Here is a 13684-nt window from a genome sequence, read left to right as displayed (position 1 = left end):
TTGAGTTAAATTAAAATCAGATATTTGTCCTGGCTGACTGTTCTCAGTTTGTGAAGCTGATGATCGCTGACAATCTTGTGATGAGTGAGTGGCGTCATCTAAGGTTATTGAACGTGATATTGCATTTAATTGTCTTCGAAAATAAATCAACTTTATTGATGGATAAATCTGCATACTGTAATCAACCAATCATTTCTTAGAAATTTGACCATGTGACTGATTTTCCCGAATGGTCTCAAACGAAAGTGATAGATCTATCTTCCGAGAGTTAATTTGTTTGTTTATTTCAGATATGGCAGACGACAGAAATACGGGGATAGGATGATATAAAAAGCTGAATGTGATCTGTGATCAAGGCGATTATGATTTATGAAACATTGCTTTGTTGTTCTATTTATACATAATTCATTCGTTGATGCATGACCAGGCATACTATTAAAATTCTGTTGTTATTTCTATCTAGTTGTTGTTGATGACTTGTAATATATGTTAAACGATTAGTAACCTGTTAGTTTAGAGTTTTCGCATATAATTTATTCATGTAATTCCCAATATCATACGTCCTCCTAAAACTATAATCATTGATTCTAAATACGTTTTTAAGTAGAGGTGAAATTAATGAAAAGAATACCAAACTCTCAGATGTGTAAACTAAACGTAATACTACTCTAATATCGATGGAAATTATATCTTTTCTTTAATTGCAGTACCATTAACGTACCAATTAGTAATATATACGTTATACTGTGACAGTCGGGATTGGATAATTGAACGTATATATATAAAGAATTAGTAATAAAACAACGATATTTTCATGATTCAGTATTTTTATAAATTCTTCCTTTAGATCAAATTAATTACAGAATACAAAATAACACTAATTATTTCCTTTGAAACTTTAAAGGTAGTTTTCACTACAGTGTATGAATACTAGTAGTCATCAACAGTGATTAATGTCATTGAATCAAGTCCTGTAAAGATTACTAAACAGTAAGCACGTTAAAATTTGAACTCGTGAAACAGTGAACACCTGAGACATCAACACCATCACTTCTTTCAGATGTCAGGAAGAACAGGCAAAGCTGGGACGTTATCAGACTCAGACTCAGAGGGGCCGTGGTTGTCTCTGCTGGGGTGGGGGCAGGGGTTTCATACTCATGCTTCTCTGTCTTGATATTCAAGGTTGAAGTCGAGGGAGTGTTTGCATCTAGCAATGGTTTCCCAGTGTTCTTGTTGAGGAATATTATCGCATCAGCAGTTTCAGAACTAAGGGCAGCTCGTTGTCTCGTAATCGTGAGCCCAGCCGCAGAGAAAGCACGTTCCGAAGGCACGCTCGTTCCCGGGATAGAAAGGTAACGCTGGGCAAGTTTAGCCACACGGGGATAGTGGATATCGTTCTCCCTCCACCAAGATAATGAGAGTGACTTTAGGGTTGGCCGTTCCTTGACTCTTGTTTGCGCACCCAAGAAGTCTGAATACTCTTTGGTGACATCACGCTTGTTTTCAAATTCGTAGTCATCTGAGATCTCTATGATATCGCTTAGTAGGAAAGACATGGCATCTCCAGACTCTGAGAACTTGAATTTCTTGGGGCTAGGTTCTGAGGACTGAGACTGAGAGTGGGGCTCCTCCTTTACAACTGTTGGCGTAGTAACTGTTTCAGCACTGCTGTCAATCTCAGTTATCAGCCTCACAACAGCAGCTTGAACTTCGGTTCTCTGTTCTGGCTTCAGAAATTTCAGGTTCTTGTAACATGGGTCCAGTGCAGATGCTATCATAGTTGGGGAAACCAGGAAACCGTCAGGAAACAGGCGTGAAGAAAGTCCAGCTGATATCCTTGTCTTCATGTCACAGACGATGTTGGAGTCAAGGTCTTTAGCAATCAGATGGTTGTCGACCAGAGCAAAGACGAGCGGGTAGACTCCGGAAGAAGTCGGGAATTCTTCACTGCAAAGTACCTCTGTGGCAGAAACCAGTGGTTTCAGGGCTGAAACCAGTTGGTCAACAAGTACCCAGTGATTATCTTTCAAGTCCAGATGTTTGTGTTTCTTAATTGATTGATCATGCAGACCAGCAACGATGTCCCCATGTAAGAGAGATAGTCTTTCCAGCATAAAGTAGACTGAGTTCCATCGTGTAACTACATCTGTAACAACATGTTTTGGACTTTTTCCAAGGAGCTTTTGGTGATTTTCTAGGAATTGTGTAGCCATTGTTGACTTTGCAAAAAATGCCACAAGCTTTCTGGCATGCATGAGCATATTTTCAATGCCTGGTACTTTTAATCCATCGTGTACTGCAAGTTGGAGGGAGTGGGCAAACCAGCGAACATGAGGATATCCAGTTGATCTAGCCGCAACACACATGTTTGAAGCGTTGTCTGTCGTTATGCCAGACACAGATTGGATACACAATTCCTGTTGTATCGATAGCAGGTTTGCAGCAGTGTTTTCGCCGGTGTGTCTCTCTTCTACCCGACGTGTAGCTAGGACACACGATTTTAAACTCCAATTACTCAGGTAATGGCCTGTGACAGTTATGTACCCGTGTGTAGCTACACTGGTCCACATGTCCGTTGTTAGAGCAACGGCTGGTACTGTTTTCAGTATAGAAATCAGATCCCCCTTGATGTCTTCATATGATTTCATTAAGTAGTTGTGTATAGTAGCGGCACACGGCACTTGGTAGTTGGGATTTAATGCCTCACAGAAAGCTCTGAACCCTTCGCCTGTAACAATACTGATAGGTCGCATGTCTTTGACGCACATTAGCATTGCTTTTTGTGTGATTGACTCTTACCAATTCCTGTCTACGGGTATTCTACTTTTGCTAACAAAACTTCCAAATTGCCCTAGAGTTGCTTGCTTTTTGTTAGAAATGACTGTACTCAATTGCGGATGCTTGCAAGAGAGATGTTTACGCATTGAGCTAGTTGTACTACCAGCGTAACTAAGAGATATGCCACAGAGACGGCATTTTGTTTTCTTAGTTACCAAATCGAGATCAAAATGAGCCCAAACGTTCGATTTTTTCTCACCGTCGTCCATGTTGGTAATGTAGGGAGGTTAGAGTTATCTCCCTTTCGAGGCCTCGAGGCCAAGAAACTGGACTCGAGTCTCACTTTACCCGACTCGGTCCCGAGTACTCGAGTACTCGTGAGAGCCCTATCTAGGACAATTCCCACCCGGACAATTCCCACCCCAAAATAAAAGTAGCATGAGGAATATAGTTCTGTTTCAACATTTATTTATTTTAACATATGTACCATATAACAATATTCCATATAAAACAAACATGAACTATTGCCTTCTTCTTGACATGCTGATATTATGTTTGCCATGTTTGCCGTGATATTGCCATGTTTGCATGTAGCGTGACCTCAAGTTCTCTAACTTCTAATATTGTGGGCAACACTTCCTTAAAAGTCTAGACACCGTCTGTTGGGGTAGTCTGTGGCAATTGACTGCAGGCGCTGCTGGCAGTCGCGATACTGTTTCCTCGATCGATGTAAATTCCATGAAAAAATGAAGATGTGTGTATTTCATTTATTTATTTTATTTGTTTTTATCACTTACGCGTGTGTGTACACAATACAACATACTTCTGATAAGATCTGGTCAGGCGCGTGTGTGTGTTCATGCAGGACACCAACACACTGATCGTCGAGAACCTTGATGGCCACACCGCAATGTCCACTCCGTCTCAGCTCACAGTGGTAGCTGACAACTCCATACTTCAAATCTTTGTGTCTAATATACCGATACCCCTTGAAATGAACCTTCTTGACACCTCTCTGCGACATAACATACTCTACTTGGTTATCCATGGTGAAAGTGAGGTACATGTGGAATACAGACCATTTTATGTACAACTCTCTAATTTACTACAAACACTACTAAATTAGTTGCTGAAAAACAAAAGGATAAAACCTGTAGAATTCTTCTGTTTTTCTAGCAAAGTATGTATGCTCACCTTATAAGAACATTCACATAAAGATTCATCTGAAAATATGTATACTTAAAACAGTATCACCCAAGCTCAAATAAATTGGTTTTAAAAACACTTGAACTGCTAGGCACTTGCTCCCAATACACATTTCTCAATGTTATTTTAATAAATAGGTCTTCTTTTGGCACAATCTCAGAATATGTATATTGTACTAAAGTAGCACCCAAGCTCAAATAAACTGGTTTTATAAACATTTGATCTTAAAATTTCATCAAGTTTAAATTTTATCAAAGTGAGTATTGCACAAAGTAAACACTTCACGTGGTATGGTGGGGATTATAGTGAAAATAACAGGGTGGGAATTGCCCTAGGTGGGAATTGTCCAGGTGGCATTTGTCCGGGTGGGAATTGTCCTGCTCCCAGACATGCCAAATTAACATTAACTGAAATATTTCACTTTACATAATGAAACATTCGCTTATCATTATCTAGGTAAACGATACAACAGAGTGATGTTCGCTTTAGAATTATACCATCTTAATCCAATACAAATGATGTAATTAAAATAGAATAATGATTGAACAGCAACATTGTCGCTATTATATCGGACAAACAATCATCAGCAATGTGACATATTAAGAAACAAGAATATTAAGGATGACGGTATCTTCCTAATAGAAAACAAAATACAAGCTACGTACAATAACTGAGTCAGTTCCAGCGACAAAATTCACAAGTACTGTGCCACACATAAAAGTGTGACCAATATTCATGGCCTCGCCTCAAAGATGCTGATGGTTTTTTCAGTGTCGGCTATTGTTATCGTCTTAGTTTTAATTTCATCTCAGATCTTCAGGAAAATGTTTTACGTTCTTGAAAACATATTTTCTGATCCTTATGCTTCTGCTTCATCGCTTCCTGAGATGTTCATTGATCTTCTGTTGGCAAGATTCTCTTCTTTCAATTGCCACAGGTCATGGTAAAACACATCGTTTGTGTGATTTTCTCACATAAGGCACCTCGCATACGAATTTGACCCTTCACAAAAATGGCCAAAACTGTTGTCTCTTCAACCTTCTCTAAGCTTTCTTTAATATCTGTGATATGATTTGGATGAGTTTTACAGGGTCAGTCAGACAGATTTGCACCCCTGGAACCTATAAGGTACGGTAAATGCTTTTCACTGATGTTCACAGTCCGTTTCTCATGTTGAGACTCATGGACCGTTTATTTCCATGGGGACAAGAATGGCTGGGTAATAAATTTATTGTTGTTTTTGTTTGTATACGCAGTACAGTATCTGTTACTTTAGAGGCATAGCCTCATGCAAGATACCATTGAAATGATTGTGGCGATTCATATCTTCTGTCATTTCCCTAAATGCATTTTATTAAATATAGAATGTCTGGATCTTGTTACTATGTACGTTTCGAAAGTTTTCTAATACTTTCAGTTCTTCTTTGTAAACATTGTTTTATTTCCCTGCACTTAGAAACACTGGCGGGATCTTTTCTTAAGTCATCAAGTCTAACAATGGTAATTTTGTCAACCGTCGATGCAGAGGAAATGAGATGAACAGAATCTTGATTTCCTCCGCCGACTTCCTGAAGGGCCACATTCCGATTTCTCAGGTGAATAGGACACTTTGCTAAGTGTGTATCGTTTTGCCTTCCGATCCAATAGGTGCATCGCCGTAGTATCGTTCCCTAGTGACTCTCAATAGGGATCTCCGATGCAAGTGTTTATTGCCCGAGATGCTTGTATCTGAATTTTTCCTATATAAGTTTGTTGCGACTTGACTGCATACAAACGTTTTTTTCAGTGTACGTACATTCTCTAATACTTCTCTCAGTTCTCACATGCCTTCCGCTGTCTGGTTGGCGTTTTATTCTGGTCGTCGTTTGTCAGTTGATATTTCCCCGATTTCACATTGTTTTCTCATTCCTCATTGTTGATTAATTCCTGTTAGGTTGATAGTCTTTCATATTTTCCTCCAAGTGCCTATTTCTCCATCTATTTTCGGAATCAAGTCAAGAAGGAATTTACTATTAAAGTTTCACTAAATAGCGAGAATTGTGTATATATTGTACGTAAATGGAAGGGGGTTAAATATAGTTTGATGATAAAAATGAAGAAGTCTAAATAGCCGGTATCATGGAAATGTTAAAATAGCTATTATTTATTGCAATGTATTGTTTAATATTGTTGTCATAAACTTTCATTGTGTTTGTCAAGATCCAATAGAAGTTGTTGATATTGTGTTGTAACAATAATTTGTTGCCCGTAATTTATTACCACCTAACGTAAGTAACTGTTTGGGTATACTACATTTTCATGCTTTAGGTATTCATGAAACTTCTAGAGCAGGTTCAGTCTTCTCTCTGTTTCTGTCTCTCTGTCTCTCTCTGTCCGTCTCTCCCTCTGTCTGTCTGTCTGTCTGTCTCTCTCTCCGTTACATCGAAGCCAGTGGTTTGATAAATGATATTTTTACTCTGGTACCTGGTTTTTAGTTGTTTACACATTTTAGTGACATGTCCGGAATACAGACGGTGTTTAGCACGAGTTAGTAAAGTAATCAATTAAGTGTTCATATAATTATAAGTAGTCCATTACTTAGGTAATCCGCATCCACCTCCATTCAATTAACAACGACGATGATGACGACGACAACAAGAACAACACCTACAACAACCAAGCAAACAACACGCCCAAACCCAAATCTCCTAACACCAACAACATCAACACAGCCAAACCAGATCTACAAGGAACGACCACGAGACAACCACTACACCCCTCAACACCCTCCTCCCAGCAATAATCAGAAATGCGGCTCCGTTAAGTCGTTACGTCAACAAGGTAAAACGCCATGTAAATTAATATTTTATCAGCCGGACTAGATGAGAGTAATGCAAACAGTGCTCACACGCGATCGCTATGACTGCCATTGTCATGTGATGGGAACACAGGAAAGTGTTGTGTCGAATATCTTTGCTTACAGCATTAGGAAAATCAGGCAACATTTTAACCTACACGGAATCGATCCAAAGTATTGGTGTTTGTCAAAATTAGTGAGTGAGTGAGTGAGTTCAGTTTTTTGTCGCAATATTCCATCAATATCGTGGTGGCGGAAGGACGCCAGAAATGGGTTTCATACATTGTACCTATGTCAGGAATCGAACCCGAATCTTCGGCGCAACGGACAAACACTTTAACCACTAGGCTGTCCCACCATCATTATTCTGACAATTAAATAATGATCCGATTGATTTCCAGATTGATTTTAAGACCAATCAGGTAGTGAAATGACATGTTTTCGCGAACACGTGGTACTAGAACTATTTCAGAGTGTTTTGTGACAGCGAATATAGGTTTACACCGTGTTTAGCAATATTCCAGCAATGTCACGGTGGGGAATATCACTTTACGGAATCGAACCCGGGTCTTCGACTTGAACACTTTAACTGTAAGGTTACCCCACCGCCCCGAGTGTTTCATGAACACCTGCTTGATAAAATACGTGATATAGTCAGAATTGTGCACTGGTCTTTTGTCGAGATGGTTTATGATTAATGAGTGAGTAAATTTTAGATTTAGCCCGCTTTGAACAATATTCCAGCAATATCAAGGCGGGGAGACACATCAGTAAATCGAACAAACGATCGAACGAACTCGTTGATGCACCTGTTAGTCCAAAAGTAAAGAAGCATGTACAATGTAAATACGTTGCTCTGTTTATGGGACAAACAAGAACAATAGCCTGGCACGAAGTATTTATGAGAACTAGCAAAGTACACGTCTAGGAAAGCCATACATTGCAAGACCCCACAATCCTGCAAACCAGATACAGAGAATCAACAATATCATTAAATAGTATTGATTAAACGTGGGCAATAATGACGTGATGATTTAACGTGGCGTTGTAAGGTGTGAGTGGATTGGTGACAATGTGGAGTGGAACACAAACAGTGGAGATCGTATTTATGAACGGTTTTGGATGTTGATTTTTCAGAGTCTACTTCACAGCCACGGTGTACAGGAATGACTTTGGTCGTACACTTTTAATTGGTACACGAGGAAATCAACGGGCTCATAATATTTGAGCAGCAGTTTGCCCTGGAATATTTGCTTGTTTGTGCAGATTATGGAATGAAGCAGAACATCGTATGGAATCAGAAACGCAGGAAGAGGGCTCAGTGCAGTTATGGAAATACAGCAGGGAACGTCTCCTGTAGACACATAAGAAAGGTATTTGGAGAGATCGTGTTTTTACCAACTCAAACCGTTTGAAGTAAAAGGACATTTGCTCAACGCTATATAATGCAACGACATACAAATACTTATAGTCTTCTGATCAAGAGATTTGAATCCTGGAACATATTACAAACGTCTGGTGGTGGAACTACTTGTTTCATAGATTGACACCTCTCTACCAAAGACGTCATTGCGAGATATTTCTGGTCTGATAAGTCGGATAACACAACTTAAGTGTTTCGGGTTTTCTTTTTCGAAAAGCTGTCTCTGGTACAGGAACGTTACAAAACATTCTCACAGAGAAGTGGAAGGACTGTATTATGTTTTGATGCAGTGTCATTATTATTTTTAAATAAGAGTCTGACAAAATGCTTCCCAAGGTACATCCTTCCACAGACGGAAGACCAGCTGAGCGCAATGACGAACAGCCCGTCGTTTCAGATGTATTCTTCAAATATTTGTGTCTCATTTCTTGTCTTGGGGGAATCTATCGTCGTGCGAATCATGGGAAGAAAATGGCATTCTGTGACCGACTTAAACTTGTGTATGTCATATTTGTTGATATAACATTTCTGACCTGCATTGTGTTCTTTCTCGTTGCTACTTACATCTATGCAGTTGAATCTAGACCGGTTTTACGTCTTGTGTCCTTCTGTGCCGTCATAGCCATTAATTTATACTTATCATTGATCTACAACATCTTTCTCTCAAAAGCGTTCCATCAACTGCATGTACGTTTCCGCAAATATGAGGAACTGTATGGATTGACTGATGAATTCAAGAAATGGGTGAAGAGGCTGAGGCCAATGCTTGTTTTCAGTTTTTTATACACGGTATCACTTGCTCCACTGAAATATCACTTGACGCAGAGCTACCCTGAAGTTATGTATGATATCGTCCCTGCAATGTCCTTCACGGAACCTTGGAAATCAGTTGGTCTAGGTATCATATGCCTTGGATACACAATGGTAGAGTTTCAGTGGGCAAGTAACTACATTGCTGTACCATTTCTTTCGCTGTTTTTGTGTTATGAATTCAAACGTGTTGAAACACAATTCAAGGAACTTTCCAACAGTCACTGTGAAGACACTGAAACTAGGTTCAACGCTTTGGTCATTCATCATGGCCACATTACTGAAGTCCTTGAGGATGTCAGCAACTATGTGCAACATTCTCTTTTCACTTATGTATTCATGACTTTGCCTGTGACCAGTGCTATCCTATATTCCATTCTATCCAAGAACATCAATTCTGAAGAAGTGATGGTTTACAGTGTAGGGTGTGCATGGGCCCTTCTATGTATTGGCGGTATACTACTGATTGATGCACATGTCAGTTCGAAGGTAAGGGTTTTATTGTTTTATGTCTTAAGATTTGGACAATGAAAAGATATGCTGCTTTGAAAATTATGTCACAAGAACTTCTTGATTTAGTCAGAAATCATAAGGACTGAAGGTCCTAGAAACAATTTAGTCGGATACAGCTACAATAGTTGAAAGTCTGCGAGGAGCAGCATACTATATTCCTTCCTATCCCATCAAGTCATTTCCGAAGAAGTGATGATTTACGGTTTAGGATGTGTGTCTATGTGTCGGTCTTGGACTGTTTATTGATGCTGTTGTCTGTTCAAAAAAGGGTTTTGTTCTTTTGTGTCTTTAGATATAGATAATGTTAATTATTGATATGTTTTTCATTGCACTTCATCTGAATGTGACAAGAACACCAAAACGACTACACTTTCTAGATGATTATCAATTTTCCGCAAACCATCATTACACATTGTGAGTCTGAATAATGCACCAGCAATCAGAAGATCTGATGGATACATCTGTAACATATTTGAAAGTTGTTGGATATGAAGTATACCATTATGGCTCTCTTTGCAGGCTCATGGGACCCTTCAGTATATTTGGAGTCTGGATAAAGAACGTTTCTCTGGCAAAGGCCTGCAGAAGGTATCTGATAAACTACCTTTACACTCTCTGGTTTATTGAGTTTCATGTGATGTTTACCTGATTCTCTGTAGCATACTGTGCATTATGTTTGGGGGCTGGCTAGAAACGTTTCTGTGGCAAAGGCCTGCAGAAGGCATATTGGAAACTATGTCTATACGTAGATGTAATTCAGCTTAAACCCCAATGAGCATTTGCCACTAAATAATAGAGAAAACATTTCTTTCATCTTTAACTGCATTTTTGACCAAGATCAGCAAAATATTTTGCTGTGTAAACACTAGAGTCGGCAAACTCAAACCAGTCATGCACATTTTTTGAATGGGTCAGAAAGGGAGGATGGAGTCGTGTGTCCTTATTTTTTCACATCCTGGAATGAACATACATTTGACCACACAACTATTTGATAACGTGGGAAACTAGCAGATGTTACTGTCACTGACAACTAAGGTGTCGCACTCACAAACGGAGAGAGAGAGAGAGAGAGAGAGAGAGAGAGAGAGAGAGAGAGAGAGATGTTACGCTTAAGGATTCAACAGTCCAAATCGATTTGGTCAAAGGTATTGCCCTAAAGAACGCTCCGTACAATATAGGTTCCTGAGATTGAACGAAACTGATACTGGGACAATGTATCAATGATGACCAGGTGCTTACAGTGTGCATCAATGTTTAAAAGAGAAACTTGTTAAGTTAATTGAATCACAGTACAAACATACAATTAGTCTGCAAAGACCATAGGAGCATTATTAAGTATGTATTTTGAAAAAAATAGAAGAAATTTCTTGTCAGAAATCCTGTTGACGGCATCTTCTCAAAAGTGGCAATTACCATTTATGAAATTGGAATTATATATTATTATAGTGAAACCCTTACATTACTATGGTGAGAGATACTGGCATAAAACATTCAATTAAGTTCCAGTGCAGTAGGTAGATGTTTTCCAAGTCTATGAGTACTAGACAAAGAGACGTTATATTTGACGATTTAAATTGAATTTTTGTAGCATAGGTAACAACGGTTTTACCTCTGCTATTCATGATAGTAGTTTAAACATCTGTTGCTATACAATTCAGTGAAGTTATGGAAAATGATGGGTTCTTGTGGCATATTCTATTTAGAAACATCGTTGCAGAAGTTATAACTTATAATTTGAAAGATTCGTTCGTATTGTAGGTGAACCTGTTTGTGTCAAGATTGTCGGGAGACACTATCGGCTACAACATTCATGGCCTCTTCACCATCACCATGCCAACACTCCTTGGGGTAAGCCATAATGTCTATTAAAAAAAAAAAAAAAAAAAAAAAAAAAAAAAAAATGTCTATGTCCAATACTCTAAATATATTTTTATATGTACTATGAAATACATTAAATATATACAATTCAAAATGAAAAAAAGCACGTCCGATACATAAAACAATAATGTCATCTATTTTCAGATCGCAGGAACACTGATCACCTACATAATTGTGGTCGTTCAGTTCAAGCCATCAGACTCATGTCAATGCAACTGTCTCAGCAATTTCACAGGGAGTGATATGTGAATTGGAACACTAATTATGTAATTAAGAGAATGCCTTTACCATCACTAACACTATTGATTGGTCCTTGTAATGTGAGGCATTTCGTTTAGATGGCGAATACTCTAAAAACTGCATTAATATCACAATGGCATCATATATTCTGACTGACACTACTAAAGCATGATTGTACCAATGCCATCCATTTTCAGATCGCAGTAACCCTTGTAACATGCATAATGTCCCAGGGAGTGATGTGTTAATAAGAGCACCATATGTGTTACAAAGAGAAAGTTTTGACTATCTTATATCTCTCGTTGTGATGAAGGAGAAACTTCAGCAACTGCAGCAATTCACCAGAGACATGAGGTGCATGAACACTTTTTTTATTTATTATTTATGTATTTATGAAAGCATAAAAAATCATGAAAAAATGATGACCACGAGAAAACAGACACACAAGATTCATGTCAGTTTAGATTTATACAAGCAAATAGTTGAAAATAATTGAACAGCAACTTTCACTATTGAACATAAGTCAGTAAAATATTTAACAGATAAATGCCATATATAGCTCTAATGTGATAAAAATATCCTTGTACCGTAAAATATTTTGGGCCGCACGTAGTTTTACAGCAGATTCTGTTTTCACAGGCTCGGTCGTATAGATTCTGGGTGCTAGAATTTTTTTAAACTGTTTAATGTTTTAAAAAAAGCTATTTTGACTTGTACCATGCGTTCAATAATTCTTTAAGTGAACAAATGACTAGCCTTTCCCATCGGTGGGAAACACGTACTCATGATGGAGACAGAACTGTAAATCAACACTGTTCGTAGGAGAGATTCCTTATTTATGTGAAAAGGGTTTTGCAGCCTCCTTTTTGACTTGTGTTTGCAAGACCAACAAACAGATCCAGTCCATGGAAGGAACGTTATTATTTTGAAGTTCATGAACGGTTCATTTTCACCCAGGCACTCCGACTCTAATCAACTACATATGTACATTTGTGTTGTTTTGGTTAAAAATGTAGGATCAACTTATATATATATGCATATTACACTGATGGCATATGGTCAAGTTTACATCGGTGTCATACTCTCCATACTCTGTCAGTACTATTACGTTGTTGACATATACACAATGAAAAACAACAAAAAAAGAACAAAAAGAATAGACAAACCTAAAAACATAATTAAAACACAATGACCACTTATTCATGACATATGATATACGTTCCCATTATGTAAAAAGAAAAAAATAAAATGTTAAAAAAATAAAAATATACTCGAATAAAATACTTACAAGCATATAATCACAAACTCATAGTGAAATATTATGAACTTGTGTTTACTAGCCTCGAAACGAAGCAGCGGGGATACCGAACCCAGTCAGAGAGTGTGGGCGTGAACGCAAGTGTAAAGAAGACTTTGGTTAGATAGTTTATTTGTCGATACGCTCTGGTGTGGGTATATGGGCATGTTGGGTTTTGTGAACACATGCTTATTTTGTCTGCATTTGTGTTCGATTCAATCGAGAAATACTGGGATGGTGAACTACTGTGTGGCTGACAACTGTTGTTCGTCCAAGTACAAAGCAGGACAATCACAGTTTGCATTGGTTTCCATCCGATCCAGTCATCCGAGAAAAATGCATGCAGTTTGTTTGCAATGAAGAGACACCATAAGATGCCATGTTTTGTAATATATTTCCATAGACATGAATTAAAACATTTGAAACGTTTTCATCCTGAGCATTTTGTAACAATGATGTTAGTATTTCTGGACTTGGTTTCCAAATTTGCCACCCCAACAAAACAAAGTTTGGAAAAAAAAATAAGAAAAGGGATGGAATCAGTGTATTTTCTTTTACTGCAGGGCTCAGGTGCTTGTAATCACAAGAAACATCTTTTGTCCTCTAACTTCGACCACACCGATGTTCCTTGCACATATCACTTGCTGTGTTTCGACGAGTTGCCTTCTTGGGAATAATCCATCCAGGAATCCCAGTTTACACT

General features: G+C 38.3%; 2 protein-coding genes across 2 annotated transcripts; one reads left to right on the top strand and one right to left on the bottom strand.

The window, feature by feature from the left end:
* Positions 1-983: 983 nt before the first annotated feature.
* LOC137275248 (E3 SUMO-protein ligase ZBED1-like) lies at positions 984-2213 on the bottom strand. The gene has a single exon (XM_067808161.1). The coding sequence runs from the start codon at positions 2211-2213 to the stop codon at positions 984-986; it is 1230 nt and encodes a 409-aa protein (XP_067664262.1).
* Positions 2214-8699: 6486 nt separating this feature from the next.
* LOC137282586 (uncharacterized) lies at positions 8700-11762 on the top strand. Its single transcript, XM_067814361.1, has 4 exons — positions 8700-9542; positions 10086-10154; positions 11325-11414; positions 11589-11762. The coding sequence occupies exons 1-4, from the start codon at positions 8715-8717 to the stop codon at positions 11691-11693; spliced, it is 1092 nt and encodes a 363-aa protein (XP_067670462.1). The 5' UTR covers positions 8700-8714; the 3' UTR covers positions 11694-11762.
* Positions 11763-13684: the final 1922 nt, after the last annotated feature.

The sequence above is a fragment of the Haliotis asinina genome, chromosome 1 (assembly GCF_037392515.1).
Source record: "Haliotis asinina isolate JCU_RB_2024 chromosome 1, JCU_Hal_asi_v2, whole genome shotgun sequence".
NCBI lineage: Eukaryota > Metazoa > Mollusca > Gastropoda > Lepetellida > Haliotidae > Haliotis > Haliotis asinina.
The sequence above is the reverse complement of the archived record's forward strand: the minus strand, read 5'-3'. Positions and strand labels throughout refer to the sequence as shown.

Excerpts from the sequence above, each read along its gene's own strand:
- LOC137275248 (XM_067808161.1), bottom strand. The coding sequence starts at position 2,213 with ATGGCTACACAATTCCTAGAAAATCACCAAAAGCTCCTTGGAAAAAGT.
- LOC137282586 (XM_067814361.1), top strand. The coding sequence starts at position 8,715 with ATGGCATTCTGTGACCGACTTAAACTTGTGTATGTCATATTTGTTGAT. Across the intron at positions 9,543-10,085 it reads ATGCACATGTCAGTTCGAAG|GCTCATGGGACCCTTCAGTA; the intron begins GTAAGGGTTTTA and ends CTCTCTTTGCAG. Across the intron at positions 10,155-11,324 it reads CTGGCAAAGGCCTGCAGAAG|GTGAACCTGTTTGTGTCAAG; the intron begins GTATCTGATAAA and ends TTCGTATTGTAG.